The sequence below is a fragment of the Eurosta solidaginis genome, chromosome 5 (genome assembly GCF_040869045.1).
Source record: "Eurosta solidaginis isolate ZX-2024a chromosome 5, ASM4086904v1, whole genome shotgun sequence".
Lineage (NCBI taxonomy): Eukaryota > Metazoa > Arthropoda > Insecta > Diptera > Tephritidae > Eurosta > Eurosta solidaginis.
In genome coordinates, this window is record NC_090323.1 from 116045288 (window position 1) to 116061794 (window position 16507).

Sequence of the window (16507 nt, forward strand, 5' to 3'; positions counted from 1 at the left end):
ACGCACAATCACTATTGGCGATATTCTGCCAGAGGTGATTGTCATTCAAAAGAATCGAATAAAGGAAAATCGCCAATCACTGATATATTTGGGTAGTAGTGCAGTTTACGGTACCCACCGAAATTTGGGCCAAAATTTTCGAGTGAGGTATCAAAAGACGCGAATTAATCTCGAGAACAATACTCCGAAGGCGGAAAAGAAAATTTTAATTTCTGTCCGGACATATTTGCAGTTGAAGTTGGCGATTTTAATGTGGTTGTTGTTGTGTTTATACCCACAAAAAAAATTGTGCATCACCGTGGCGGTAGCCACGGTTACACCACACACCCGGACTTGGCATGGCGTAGCCCAGGGTTATTTTTGGTAATAGTCTAGTTTAGGGGTCGACTGCTAATACGCTACCAAAAATATCGAGAGAGGTGTCAAACGACGCGTCTTGACATCAGTATTAATGATCCGAAGGCGGAAAATACAAGTTTTAACGCGTTCAAAAGATATTAACGAAAAACCGAAAAAAGACCCGCGGGTACCTCCGAAACCGAGGGTCGGATCCATAGTATTTTTGCGCAGAACACCTTTCTGCGCTGGCGGCCTTCGGCCGCGCTTATAAAAAATAACCCTGGGCTACGCCATGCCAAGTCCGGGTGTGTGGTATAACCGTGGCTACCGCCACGGTGATGCACAATTTTTTTGGGGGGTACTAACACAACAACAACCACATGAAAATCGCCAACTTCAACTGCAAATATCTCCGGACACAGACAAAAATTTTTTAATACGCGTCTATTGACACCTCACTCGATATTTTTGGTAGCGTATTAGCAGTCGACCACTTAACTAGACTATTACCTTATTTTTTATTAGCGCGGCCGAAGGCCTCCAACGCCGAAAGGTGTTCTGCGCAAAAATACTATGGATCCCACCCCGGGTGTCGGAGGGACCCGCGGGTCTTTTTTCGGTTTTTCGTTAATATCTTTTGAACGGGAAAAAAGGTAACTTCCGCTTTCGGATTCTTGATCTAGACGTGAATACGCGTCTTTTGATACCTCACTCGAAAATTTTGGCCCAAATTTGGGTGGGTACCGTAAACTGCACTATTACCTATATTTGGATTGCAATAGCTATAGCTATTAGCGATTGTCAATAGCGGCGATGCAATCACCAATAGCGAAATATCGTTCCATCACTATCTATCAATCAATTGACGGAAACATATTTTCAACCAATCCGCCCATTATGTTTGCAGCTTAAAGCAGTTGATCAACAGTTTCTTTGTCTGAATGCGTCCATTATTACCAAGAAAGTCTATGTAGATATTTGATCAGGTTAGGATTTGGTAATGGATCTGGAAGGTTGTACTTTTAGTGTTTCTCCCGCGCTCGCAGGTATGTAAAGAAAGGTTTAATGGGAAGTATACAATACCATTTAATGTTGTCTAAAAAACAAAATTATAAGTAATATTTATATTATTTTTTAACTGTATTTCAGTCCGTTCCAGCGTTGGTGTCGAGGTATGGGCTTGTGAGAAAACGAATTTGCAATATCAGTACAAATCGTTCCTTCCAAAGGAAGAGACTCGCAATTGTCGATCCTTATCATTCAGTTCGAACGGTCGGTATTTCGCATACTCAAATGGAAACGAAATAAAAGTATTTCAAACTTTGGATTGGAAGATCAGATGTACCTTGCACCGTCCTAAAGCTTTTTACCTCAGATTCTCACCCCTTGGAAAGTACCTATGTACATGGGAATTGTACGCTGTTACCAAAGAAAAACCTGAAGGTTCCTCAAATATGTTTGTTTATGAATTGAATTCGGGATCACTAGTGTTTGATATTGTTCAAAAGAATCAAACTGATTGGGAGCCCTCATGGTCATCAGGCGAATCACTTTTCGCTATCGTTGTTGGTGGCGAGGCTTTGTTTTATGATATTTCCGAGGATAGCAAAAATTTCAAACATACTTCCCGTAAGATTGGAGGAAGCCGAGGTGCAGTGGTTTCTTTATCTCCTGGAGCTTATCCGCCGTGGGTTGCAGTAAACACTCCTGGAACTAAAGGGGGGCCGTCAATGTGTAAACTTTTTAAGTATCCCGCACTTTCACAAAACCAAGCGATAGCTTGTAAAAGCTTTTTCCAAGCCGATAGAGTTGACTTATTGTGGAACAATCGCGGTTCAGGAATATTATTGCTGACTTCCACAGACGTAGATAAAAGTGGTGCATCTTATTATGGAAATCAAGCCCTACATTTTATGGCGATAAGAGGGGACACGTGCTCTGTTCCATTGTGTAAGTATTTCGTTCATATATCGATGTATATATAATTTGAGTACCTTATGGACATATCAACAAATTTGTATTGCTTGCGTTCACTTTTCCCATAATCGTTAAGGAACTCGCTTCGCCAATTGTATCAGCTTTGCAAATGCCAATACATGGTTATTTTCCGTTTTTATTAAATTACAGCAAAGGAGGGACCTGTCCACTGTGTTAAATGGAGCCCAAAAGCAACGGAATTCGTAGTTGTTTACGGATTCATGCCATCTAAAGCAGCTTTGTACAACTTGAAGTGTGATGTAATATTTGACTTTGGGGAAGGTCCGCGGAATTCTGTTTACTTTAATGATTTCGGAAATCATATCCTTTTTGAAAATGCATTATTTAATGGAATATTTATCCAAACCTTTATTTATAATTTTGTTATTTCCTTAACAGCAGTTTACTTTTAGCATTAGCAGGATTTGGTAATTTGCCAGGAAATGTTGAAATATGGGATATTAAGAAGAAGGAGAAGTTGACTAATATAAAATGTCCTGACACAACATACTTTGAATGGAATCCTAATGGAGCATATTTCGTTGCAGCAACAACTGCACCAAGACTGCGTATTGGAAACGGGTAGGTAATGTTTTTTACAGATAACCCTTACTCAAGTGAAATTCGAATCGGCATATACAAGCTCGCACCGAGAGGTATTTTGGAAAATGTTATTGAAACAAAATTTCTCAGAAACGATTGGTAAAAGTATAGAACGGCGGTCGGCTGCTACTGTGTTTCCAAGAATTGACCTCACTATCAATAATCCGAAGGCGGAAAACAATGTCTCGTATGTCAAAAGACACTTCGTGTTGTAACGTCGTCGCGTCAAGTTCGTTTCCCCACAACTCAACCGCGTGCTATAAAAGGACGCTATTCATGCGGTTGAGAACAAAATGGCGGATAGTGAGGGCATCGAAATGACAAAAAATGATTAAAAATAGTTGAAAAACTTAAAATTTATCATACTTGGAGTAAACCATTAAATCTAAATATATAATAACCTTAATTACGCAGAAACCTACGCACATGGTTCTGGCCTTAGTGTATTACCTGTGTGTTGGTGGAGCAACTGTACAATTTAAAGACATTAAATTTTGAATATATAACATGGTGTTATGGATTAACACCAATGGAGGGATAACCTGGTGTTTTATAAGCTTAAGCTTTAACCAAGAAACTAATAATCCAAAAAAAAAAAAATATTTCAAAAGATTTTACAAAAAACCGAAAAATTACCCCGGATCTCTTAGAAAGGGTATATTCATGCGCAGGGCACCTTTCTGCATTGACAGCTTGGTTGTTGTTGTTGTTGTTGTTGTTGTTGTAGCAATGCTTGCTTGGTGGATATTATAAAACCGATTTGGATTCAAAAGTAAATCAGCGGAAAACAAATTACAGACAAACACTGTTTCCGCCTTCGGATTAAAGTTGTCGAGATCAAAACAACCCTCCCTGATATATTAAACGCGTTTTAGCAAGAGACCGCTGCCCAAGACTTACGGTTAAAACTAAATCGATGAAACAAAATTAGGCAATTCACAAGAGTGTCGTATTCATGTAAAATTATAAGATTTGAGTTTTTTAGATGGTTTCCAACATAAAATTTGAATACAGCAAATCAAATACGGAAATAGGACACCTAGTGAAACGCCTAAATGCACTTGAAAGTTGCTGCTGTTGTGTTAACAGTGCTTCGTCATCAAAGTTCTCTAACGGAACCCGAAGGATACTGCAGTATCAACAGGGGCAGATCATAGCGAGACTGGTGTTAGAAGCTTCCCAAGGCAGTCGGTTCTACATACCGGAGCGACTCGGTATTTTTCCCGACCACGGACGGGTCCGTCTCCTGACCCCGGTCCTGAGAAATGGTTCTGCTGCGCCTGCCAGAAAAGAATCTTTTTAGGACGCTCATACTCTCGTCAGTGTGTCTCGTGCAAGGGATGGTTGCATCGGACAGGTTGTTCTGGGCTAGATCCCGACGTCCACGTAACTTCTATAATTCTATTGTGGCTCCTTGCTGGGGTTGGATTTTATATAAGGTGCCACGATTTTCAAATTTTGTTGATTTGTAGGGGTAGAGAAGGTCCTAAAAATCACAAAATTATTACCCGCAACTCTAGGAAACTCTTTGTTTATGAACTATAAGCTTTTTAATTTCCAAATTTAGTAAAATTTCAGCTTAAGTCCTGCACTTAAAATTCGGGTCGCATATGTCGATAGCGGTATCAACAGACGCGTGTTTGCCTCAAGATTCAAAATCCGAAAGCAGAAACTATATTTTTTATCTCATTTAAAAGTTAATCGCGGAAAACCCGTCGATACTATTGTCGCTTTTTTCGTTGTTGCAATTAAACAAACGACAACATATGAAGGTGGTGAATAGTGTTGCCATCTCTGCAACAATGTCTTTTTATCTTGGTAGAACATTATAAGGTGGTGGCACGTCGACATAAATGCAAACAAACATACCCTATCAATGTATTTTGATTTTGTAAAACTCTTTGACATGTTTGTTTGGAGGTGAATTTTTATGTTAGTTTTCTTGTTGCCATTGTCGGGTCGGTTAAGGGTAATTTTTTTAAAGGTGTTCTACGCAGAATTACTGTGCATGGCGTAGCCGGTGTTGGATCGGCTAAGAGTTGTTTTTTTAAAGTGCGGCCGAAGGCCGCCTACGCAGAAGGGTGTACTACGCAGAAGGACATTTGCATTTTGAGGAAATACGGCACCTGAGAACCCAACCGTATGAAGCGAAAAAACACAAGCAGGTCCTTGGTGAACTCCATAAACAGGCGTCGGACCTTTATGCCGGGGGTTGCCCGGTGAATCCAGAAGAAAACTATCCAAAACTCGCGGAAGAGGAGCGCATACTCCCCAGGGAAACGCGTGTCACTCCTGCTCAAGTTCGTTCTGGATACTGTAACAGGTTAAATTCTTACCTATCCAGAATCAACCCCGACATACAAAATGTATGCCCCGCTTGCAATGTGTTCGCACATGACACCAACCATCTCTTTAATTGTAATGTGGAACCAACGCCTCTAACACCCCTTTCCTTATGGTCCACCCCAGTTGAAACGGCAAGTTTCCTTTGACTGCCGTTAGAGGATATTGATGACAATTTGTGATCGGTCGCGGCTGTTGGGTGGGGCGAAGCATTGCTACAACAACAACAACGCAGAAGGACATCACCGTGGCGGTAGCCAAGGTTATACCACACACCCGGACTTGGCATGGCGTAGCCCATATACATGATATATATACATCAGATGAAATATATTTTTATAAGTTATTTTTCGATTTTTTAATTTTTGAAATCCATCCACTAGTTTCGGAGATATTTTGATTTGAAAATTCATAATTTCGCCTTTTGAAATGGAATTACCCCCAAACCTTTCATTTGCATCAACACAGAAATATACCGTTGGAATCAGCATAAAAATCTCTGTAAAGTCCAATTTTTTATTTTTTTTTGACATATGTATGTATTCTGCACTTAAGCCCCTTTTTCTAAATTCTTATCACAAAAATTTTAATATTTAAAAATCTCGTGTTCCGGTAAATTAAATACATTAATTTCAAATTATTCAGAGAATTACAAAAACCAAATCAACGTGGCCGCCAGAAAATTGCTTTGTAGAATGAAAGCAGGCAACTCCGGCGGATTTGTGTTATCCCGCCATCTTCTTATTATGCTCCTCTGATGTTGCTGTGACACCAATTCATTACTCATTTCAGTGAATACCACATGAAATGCAATAATGTGCAATGTTTATACCTTATATCTTAATTTCAAACAAATTCTCAACAATAATTAAACTTTTCAATTTTTTAAACAAAATAAGAAATGCGCAACGAAATTTCAATTGACAAAACAGCTGACTTCGAAAATTCGAAATTCCTATTCCCCAATTTTTCTTCTCCCTAGGAGAAAAGAATTGGAGGAATTTTTCTGCGGGAATAAAAAAATCCGCGAGAACAAAATTCCGCGAGAATATTTAGAATTGGTCTGAATATATATATGTATAATTAACTTCAAAAAAAATTTCGGAAGGTCCAGGAAATTGAAAGAGCACAGACACAAATTGTAAATATGAACTTTTCAAGTTTAATAAATGTAATAATTAGTTTCTTACAAAACATGGTTTTCATAAATAGTCCATACATATATTGTTGCAGGGTTGAGTCGTTTTGAAATGAAACAAATCAAAATAAAAAATTATTCATCATTTTAAATTTTTTGATTGATGAATAAAAAGTTATTTTTTATTCAAGCATTTCTTGAATAATGAATAACATTTTCTCGTTATTCAAAATATTCTAATTGATGATAAACGCCCATTCTTATTTTTGCAAATTTTGAATAAAGAGTTGAGTTATTATCCATTATTTACAAAATATGGAATAACAATAAAATTTTAGTTTTTATTCAGTTATTCAAAAATAAAAAAATAAACCATAGAGATGCCCTGAAAATATACCCATATGCGTAACCAGTTGTAGTACCGAAGCTTCTTAGGGTAATATTGAGATGATTTTGGGAGTCTTCGCGGGGTTTTTTGGGGGCCGTTTGGGGGTAATTTCTGGGACACTTTGGCATGGTTTAGGGGAGTACCTCGGGGTCCTCCCGGGGTCATTCCGTGACCTTTTTGGCACTCCCTCGGGGTCATTTGGGGGTCATTCCGGGATGATTTTGGGGACTTCCTCGTGGTCATTTCGGGGTCATTCCGGGATGATCTCGGGGTCATTTGGGGTCATTCCGGAATCTTTTTGGGGACTCCCTTGGGGTCATTTGGTGGTCATTCGTGGGTCATTCCGGGATCTTTTTGGGGACTACCTCCGGGTCATTTGGGGGTCATTCCGGGATGGTTTTGGGGACTCCTTCGGTGTCATTTCGGGGTCATTTGGGGGTCATTTCGGGATGGTTTTGGGGACTCCTTCGGTGTCATTTGGGGGTCATTTCGGGATGATTTTGGGGACTCCCTCGGGGTCATTTCGGGATGGTTTTGGGGACTCCCTCGGGGTTATTTGCGGTCATTCCGGGATCTTTTTGGGGACTCCCTCGGGGTCATTTCGGGATGGTTTTGGGGACTACTTCGGGGTCATTTGGGGGTCATTTCGGGATGGTTTTAGGGACTCCCTCGGGGTCCTCCCGGGGTCATTCCTGGGTCATTCAGGGATCTTTTTGGGGACTCCCTCGGGGTCATTTGGGGGTCATTTCGGGATGGTTTTTGGGACTCCCTCGGGGTCCTCTCGGGGTCATTTGGGGGTCATTCCGGGGTCTTTTTTGGGGCTCCCTCGGGGTCATTTGGGGGTCATTCTTGGGTCATTCCGGGATCTTTTTGGGGACTCTCTCGGGGTAATTTCGGGACAAGTAGACTCGATCACCTGATTTTAAAGGTACTATAACGGTCTCATCCCGCGTCTCTATCACCCACTGAAGATAGCCGTATGATACGACCTACATAACATTAAAAAAGTCTCAAGTGACATAACTTAGATATCTGCGTATTAAGAAAAAATTTTGTTTTAATTTGCATGTTTTCTTCTAGACAGTGCACGCAGAAGCTTATGAAAATCAATATAAGCCATATGTGCAGAAAAAACGGGAAAAGCTGGAGAACAGTACATCTGGTGCTGGAAAAAAATTGAACCGTTCGAGCCGTCAGAAAAAATATGAAGACAATGTTGTTACCTATGTGCTCGAAAGTATGAGTCCCCTTTCCACAGTTGAAATGCCGTCATTGAGAAAATTAATAGATGGTGAATAACTTTAATTGGGAGCGTGTCATTATTCTGTATTACAAAATTCTGGGTGACAAAATTCTGTGAATTGCAAAAAAATTCTGCTTGAACAAAATTCTGCTTTCTAAAATTCTGCTTTTTCAAAATTCTGCATGTCTAATGCGAAAAATTCTGCTTTACTCAAGTTTTGTGATTTTCGTCATACGCAGAAGGGTGTATTACGCAGAAGGACATCACCGTGGCGGTAGCCACGGGTATACCACACACCCGGACTTGGCATGGCGTAGCCCAGGGTTATTTTTTATAATCGCGGCCGAAGGCCGCCTATGCAGAAAGGTGTTATACGCAGAATTTCTGTGCATGGCGCAGCCGTTGTGGATCGGCTTTTTCCAGAATATTGACTTCAATAATATTGATTTCCGGTGTTTCGACTTTCGGAATTATGAATGCATGACCTCTTTAACATTGTTAACATTATATTTTAATACAGAATTTTGCAATACAGAATTTTATAATACAGAATTTTGAAAGCAGAATTTTAGAAAGCAGAATTTTAAAAACGCAGAATTTTAAAAAGCAGAATTTTGTTTTTAGAATTTTGTACATACAGAATTTCGACACCAACCCACTTTAATTCACTTATACTGAGTGTTAAATACTTTTTATTTAATTATTGTTCACAGATATTTTATCAAAAGATGAAAGTGCGCATATGAAGCACTTATCTAGAAGAACCTTGGGAAAGCACATACAAAACAGATTTATTGAAAATATGGATGAACTTCATACCATATTAAAAAATTTTGATTACGTTTGTACAACGGCTGATGTTTGGTCGAGTAGTACCAGTCGATTTTTGGGAGTTACTGCCCATTGGGTAAAATTTCAGAAAATTAAAGCGATTTCAACAACTATACTATTTATGAAATTCCCTTTTAGATTGATTCCAAAACTTTTACAATAAAATCAGCTGCTATAGCGTGTCGAAGATTTTCAGGAAATCATACTTACTTACGACTTACGGCTGAGCTTCTTCACGAAATTCATTTGTCATTTGTCTTGGACAGCAAAAAGTTAGTTTCAACAGTAACAGAAAACGGGTCTAATTTTGTGAAGGCTTTTAATGAGTTTGGAATTAAAATTCCTCTTCTGACGCATGACGGTAGATATTTTTAACATGAAATTAGAAATGAGCGCGTGTATGTATGTGTGTGTGTTTTTCTTTTATAAGCGTTCTTGTGATCACTCGACACACTATAGTCTGAGATATATTTTGAAAAAGTAGGCCGAGTCACGCCCTTCCATAGGAAAAGGCTAAATTCGCTTCAAGGAGCTGTACATATTTGGTGTAGAGGAGTGGGGGTGTGAGAAGGAAATCGGGATAAAGTACGAGATAGAAAAATGTGATGATGTCCTTCTGCGTAGTACACCTTTCTGCGTATGACGAAAATCACAAAACTTGAATAAAGCAGAATTTTTCGCATTAGACATGCAGAATTTTGAAAAAGCGGAATTTTAGAAAGCAGAATTTTTTTGCAATTCACAGAATTTTGTCACCCAGAATTTTGTAATACAGAATAATGACACGCTCCCAATTAAAGTTATTCACCATCTATTAGTTTTCTCAATGACGGCATTTCAACTGTGGAAAGGGGACTCATACTCTCGAGCACATAGGTAACAACATTGTCTTCATTATTTTTCTGACGGCTCGAACGGTTCAATTTTTTTCCAGCACCAGATGTACTGTTCTCCAGCTTTTCCCGTTTTTTCTGCACATTGGCTTATATTGACTTTCATAAGCTTCTGCGTGCACTCTCTAGAAGAAAACATGCAAATTAAAACAACATTTTTTCTTAATACGCAGATATCGAAGTTATGTCACTTGAGACTTTTTTAATGTTATGTGGGTCGTATCATACGGCTATTTTAAGCGGGTGATAGAGACGCAGGATGAGACCTATAGTACCTTTAAAATCAGGTGATCGAGTCTATTTGTCCCGAAATGACCCCGAGAGAGTCCCCAAAACGATCCCGGAATGACCCACGAATGACCCCCAAATGACCCCGACGGAGACCCCAAAAATATCCCTGAATGACCCAGGAATGACCCCGAGGGAGTCCCCAAAACCATCCAGAAAGGACCCCCAGATGACCCCGAAGGAGTCCCCAAAACCATCCCGGAATGACCCACGAATGATCCCCAAATGACCCCGAGGGAGTCCCCAAACAGATCCCGGAATGACGCCCAAATGACGCCGAGGGAGTCCCCTAAAAGATCCCGGAATGACCCCGAGGGAGTCCCCAAAACCATCCCCAAATTACCCCTAAATGACCCCGAGGAGTCCCCAAAACCATCCCGAAATGACCCCCAAATGACACCGAGGGAGTCCCCAAATCCATCCCGAAATGACCCCCAAATGACCCCGAAGGAGTCCCCAAAACCATCCCGAAATGACCCCGAGGGAGCCCCCAAAAAGATCCCGGAATGACCCACGAATGACCCCCAAATGACACCGAGGGAGTCCCCAAAAAGATCCCGGAATGACCCCAAATGACCTCGAGGGAGTCCCCAAAACCATCCCGAAATGACCCCCAAATGACCCCGAGGGAGTCCCCAAAAATATCCCGGAATGACCCACGAATGACCCCCAAATGACCCCGAGGGAGTCCCCAAAAAGATCCCGAAATGACCCCCAAATGACCCCGAGGGAGTCCCCAAAATATCCCGGAATGACCCACGAATGACCCCGAGGGAGTCCCCAAAAAGATCCCGGAATGACCCCAAATGACCCCGAGGGAGTCCCCAAAACCATCCCTGAATGACCCCGAGGGTGTCCCCAAAATCATCCCGGAATGACCCCCAAATGACCCCGAGGGAGTTTCAAAAAGGTCACGGAATGACCCCGGGAGGACCCCGAGGTACTCCCCTAAACCATGCCAAAGTGTCCCAGAAATTACCCCCAAACGGCCCCCAAAAAACCCGGCGAATACTCCCCAAAATCATCTCAATATTACCCTAAGAAGCTTCAGAACTACACGCGAACTGGTTATGCATATGGGTATATTTTCAGGGCATCTCGATGGTTTATTTTTTTTATTTTTGAACAACTGAATAAAAACTAAAATTTTATTGTTATTCCAAATTTTGTAAATAATGAATAATAACTCAACTCTTTTTTCAAAATTTGCAAAAATAAGAATGGGCGTTTATCATCAATTAGAATATTTTGAATAACGAGAAAATGTTATTCATTATTCAAGAAATGCTTGAATAAAAAATACCATGTTATTCATCACTCAAGTTTTCTTGAATAATGAATAAAAATTTATTTTTTATTTTTTGGTCAATGGTTATTCAAATTTGTTGATAACGCCCATCCCTGTATTGTTGTAGCAGTGCCACACACAAAGATGACCACACATATCTTTAGTGTAAGTTGCATCATCGACATTCGTGCTCACTGTGAATTTCTGCGAATGTATGTATGTATGAATTTACAGTGTTCGCGAACGAGAAGAGAGAAAGAATAACATTAGATTAAACGAACTAAAAGAACAAATGAACTAAAAGAACAAAAAGAACCGAAATGGAAGATCTAGTTCACTTGTTCAGTTGAGAGACCCGGTCAATTGAACAAGTTCAGAACGAAACGACCCAACTCTAGAAACTCTTAGTTTATGAAATATAAGCTTTTTAATTTCCAAATTTAGAAAAATTTCAACTTAAGTCCTGCACTTAAAATTCGGGTCGTACATGTCGGTAGCGGTATCAAAAGACGCGTATTTGCGTCAAGATTCAGAATCCGAAAGCAGAAACTATATTTTTCATCTCGTTTAAAAGTTATTCGCGGAAAACGCGTCGGTACTATTGTCGCTTTTTTCGTTGTTGCAGTTAAACAAACGAAAACATATGAAGGTGGTGAATAGTGTTGCCAGCTCCGCAACAATATCTTTTCATCATGGTAGAACATTATAAGGTGGTGGCACGTCGACATAAATGCAAACAAACATACACTATCAATGTATTTTGTTTTTGTAATTCTCTGAATAATTTTTAATTAATGTATTTAATTTAGCGAAACGCGAGATTTTTAAGTAAATATTAAAATTTTTTAGGCTTATGTGCAGAATACATACATTTGTAAAAAACAAAAAAAATCGGGTTTTATAGAGATTTTTATGCTGATTCCAACGGTATATTTCTTTTTTGGGTCAAAAGAAAGGCCTGGGGGTAATTCCATGTCCAAAGGCGAAATTATGAATTTTTTAAATCAAAATATCTCGGAAACTAGTGGATGGATTTCAAAAATTAAAAAGTCCAAAAATAACTTATAAAAATACCTTTCATCTCATTTATATATATCTTTAACTTTTCTAGTCTTTATTTACCAAAAATTTGAAAAAGCTCTTTTTGGTGGAAATTTATAAATTTTAATTCTGCGTAGAACACCTTTCTGCATAGGCGGCCTTCGGCCGCGTTTATAAAAAATAACCCTGGGCTTCGCCATGCCAAGTCCGGGTGTGTGGTATAACTGGCAACACTATTCACCACCTTCATATGTTTTCGTTTGTTTAATTGCAACAACGAAAAAATCGACAATAGTACCGACGGGTTTTCCGCGAATAACCTATAAACGAGATAAAAAATATAGTTTCTGCTTTCGGATTTTGAATCTTGACGCAAACACGCGTCTGTTGATACCGCTATCGACATATGCGACCCGAATTTTAAGTGCAGGACTTAAGTTGAAATTTTACTAAATTTGGAAATTAAAAAGCTTATAGTTCATAAACTAAGAGTTTCCTAGAGTTGCGGATGATAATTTGTGATTTTTAGGACCCCCTCTACCCCTACAAATCGACAAAAGTTTGAAAATCGTAGCACCTTATATAAAAGCCAACCCGTTGTTGTTTGTCAGATTTGTTGTACACACACCCACACCAATACGCAGAAGGACATCACCGTGGCGGTAGCCACGGTTATACCACACACCCGGACTTGGCATGGCGTAGCCCAGGGTAATTTTTTATAAGCGTGGCCGAAGGCCGCCAACGCAAAAAGGTGTTCTATACAAAAAAAACTATGGATCGGGCCCCATATTTCAGACCGTCTCGGGGTCATTTTATGGTTTTTTGTGAATAACTTTCGACAGAAATAAAATTTTAGATTTGCGCTTTCGGATTCTTAAAGCGGAGGTCGAGACGCGTCTTTTGATACCACCTTTGATAATTTCCGATTAAATTAGGTGGTGCACCGTTTTTTTTAAACGTTACCCGAAAAAATTATGTTAAATTTCACTAATTTACTTATAACATATCAACACAAATATTGCAAAAAATTTCTGTCCAAATGACCAGCTCAGCAGGTAATAAAACAAGGTTTTGTTTGATATATAAAACATCTATATTTAGAAGAAATTTCAAAATAAAATTATCTTTTTATGGGAAAATGATTGCTAACTTATCATAAATCGAATAATAAGTCGAAAAAATGTGTTATTGACAAAATACTTTAATTTAATTTTTTTAAAAAAAGGCTTAACTAAACATGCACAGTATTTCTGCGTAGAACACCCTTAGCCGATCCAACACCGGCTGCGCCATGCGTAGTACACCCTTCTGCGTAGAAGGACACCACGGTTATACCACACACCCCGACTTGGCATGGCGTAGCCCAGGGTTATTTTTTATAAGCGCGGCCGAAGGCCGCCTATGCAGAAAGGTGTTCTACGCAGAATTACTGTGCATGGCGCAGCCGGTGTTTGATCGGCTAAGGGTGTTCTACGCAGATGACTTGAGAAAAGCAAGAGTAATTTCTTGTTCAGTTTATTTCTATTATTGCTCATCTGGGAGCACTCTTCACCATCAGGTGTTTTTCTTCAACAACGAATCAAGTGATTGGAGTGTATTTTCTATTTTTATTACCTAATTGCATATTAATTAGAGAAATTAGACAAATTTTTTTCACTAATTCGTGAATATGAAATTGTATTAATCTATCGAAAAACAAATCAGGATGTGATTTGTGCGTTTAAAATATTGTACATGTGCGGGAACAATATTGTGACGACTATGAGTGACACTAAGTGATACTCACATCCCTAGTCTGATGCTAAGTAAATAAAGTCACAACAACAATAAAGCAGACAGTCACTTGTATCTACATAAACGAATCAATCATTATGTCTACACATATGTAGGTACACGCAGCTGAGAAGCAAAACACAACCATATGCAGACATCTTATTTGAGATGCTCCTAAATGTAGGCAATTATAATTGTGGAAGTGTCGCTCACACATACAAGCATGGGGTATGAGAGAAGCTATAAAATCGTGCAATTTTAGTTATAGCTGAGAAGTTTGAGAGCTCATGTACAATGCTAGTAGATTCTAGAAGATGCGAACGGGGAAACCAGAGAGTATAAAAGGCCGCAGATGTAGAGGCGCTGGAATTCAGTTTGATTTGAGTTGTCAAGCAGTTTCGATTAAGACGATATCTAGCGAGCAATAGCAGTATTATTTTGAAAGTCAGTTTCATTTAAGCTATCAGTTTGGTTATTAAGCCAGCTAATTGCAAAGTATAAGTCTTATTGTGAAGTACTTTAATAAAGGCCATTTTTCCATTATTCAATATTGGAGTTATTTATTCAACAGTTTAGTGATACGAACTTAGCAAAAAAGGCAAATAAGAGGATTTGCAAGTAAAATTCGTTACAATATGTACAAGACGAACCAGTTTTTCGCGCATAACTTTTAAACGGGTAAAAAAAGGTCACTTCCGCTTTCCGATTCTTGATCTAGACGTGAATACGCGTCTTTTGATACCTCACTCAAAAAAAGGCCAAATTTTAGGGTGGGGCCCCTAAACTACACAATTACCTAAAAAAGTTTATTGGATACAAAAAAGAATAATTTTCTCGAAAATTGGAAAAAATAGCTAATATCGAAAAATCGGAATAGTTGTCTTGAAGCGGATTCATTGGTGCCGTGCTGTAGTCGCAACCCTAAAGTAATCAGCTGTTTATTGTTACGGCGGAAAACTAAAAACCAACTGGTTGGCTACGATACGGTTACGACCTTAAAGCGGAATCATTGGTACCTTTTGTTGTATCGCTGTAGTCGTATCCCTAACGTAATCAGCTGTTTATCGTTACGACGATAAACCAAAACACAATTGGTTGGCTACGATATGGTTACGACATTAGCGGCACCAATAATCGATTGCATTGATTCCCATAAGGTTGGTCGAATCAGCTGTTGTAAGGACCGATACGATTACCGATAACACACCAATCTCTGCACAACGAAAAAATTTCTCGTCAACAGATAGTGGTAAATAAGGGCTGCTTTTTGTTTTTTTTTTATTATTATTATGTTACTTCATTGCGCGTATATAATAATACCGGATGAAGGTCGAATAAAATTAAAATTATTTGGCAAGCTCGAAAGCTACAACGCCAACGCCAATTCTTTAATGTCCTTTTATAATTAAAGTTTCAATTTTCTTTAAGGAAAATTCGAGAATTTCCTTCTATATAAATTTGTATTGTTCTCCTTATGTCAAAGAGTTTATATTTGTTAAGAGGCGTCACTACTTTGTTGCTGCCAAAGCAACTGTCATGTCGAATGTGATTCTCAAGGAAGTTTTGTTTAGTTTTTTTTAATTGAATCCTATATATTTATGCGGTAAAGTGACTTTGCATAATTACGATTTTTGGAAAGAATTAATTAATTTAATACAATCAATAAAATAAACACAAATACCCCACGAAAATGTATAGAAGGCGTTTTTATAAATACATCTGACAAAAAAAAAACCAACGGCTACCTTGAGAAAACATCGAGTAATTTGCTTTGGCAACAACAAAAGTATCGAGTGACGCCTCTTAACAAATATATACTCTTTGCTTATGTGGCCAACCGCCATGTTTTTTCACTTCGTGTATTGTTCTCCATATGTGGCTAGACGCCATGTTTTTTCATTTTCCCGTTATGTTAAATTTCGAGAATTTTCATTGTATAAATTTATGTTGTTTTCCATATGTGGCTAGACGCCATGTTTTTACAATTTTTTGATTCCTGTTAGGTATGCAAGAATACCACCCTAACTCCGCATCTCCCAACTCCGCCAAAACGCCCGAGGGTAGCACCGAAACCAACCTTGAGGCCTATTTTTATTTTCCACTCAACGCAAAAAAGTCCGAAAATTGACGTTGAGCCGAGGATGACACCGTACAACCGCTCGCGAGAAAAGACAAGATCGGAATACCAGGGCTGTTTTTGTGCAGAGAAATTATGGAAACGGCGAACGGAACAAAGCAAACTTGTGCAACAACAATTTCGACCACGAATAATTGCAAAAAATGGTTTTGCAATGGTCGTGGAAGCACATCTGGATCTCATTCGGTGAGGGCTAAATATAGGGAAGTCACCCTACATTCT

At 39.1% G+C, this 16507-nt stretch overlaps 1 protein-coding gene across 2 annotated transcripts in view; it reads left to right on the forward strand.

The window, feature by feature from the left end:
* The first annotated feature begins 1176 nt into the window (after positions 1-1176).
* Positions 1177-16507, forward strand: part of eIF2A (eukaryotic translation initiation factor 2A) — a 308681-nt gene continuing 293350 nt past the window's right edge. Inside the window, exons 1-4 of one of the 2 annotated variants that reach the window (XM_067791560.1) lie at positions 1177-1385; positions 1489-2289; positions 2467-2636; positions 2723-2898. In XM_067791560.1, the coding sequence (XP_067647661.1) occupies positions 1340-1385; positions 1489-2289; positions 2467-2636; positions 2723-2898 (1193 nt within the window). In that variant the 5' untranslated portion in view covers positions 1177-1339. The remainder of the gene's footprint in view (positions 1386-1488; positions 2290-2466; positions 2637-2722; positions 2899-16507) is intronic. The other variant, XM_067791559.1, reaches the window with a different exon arrangement.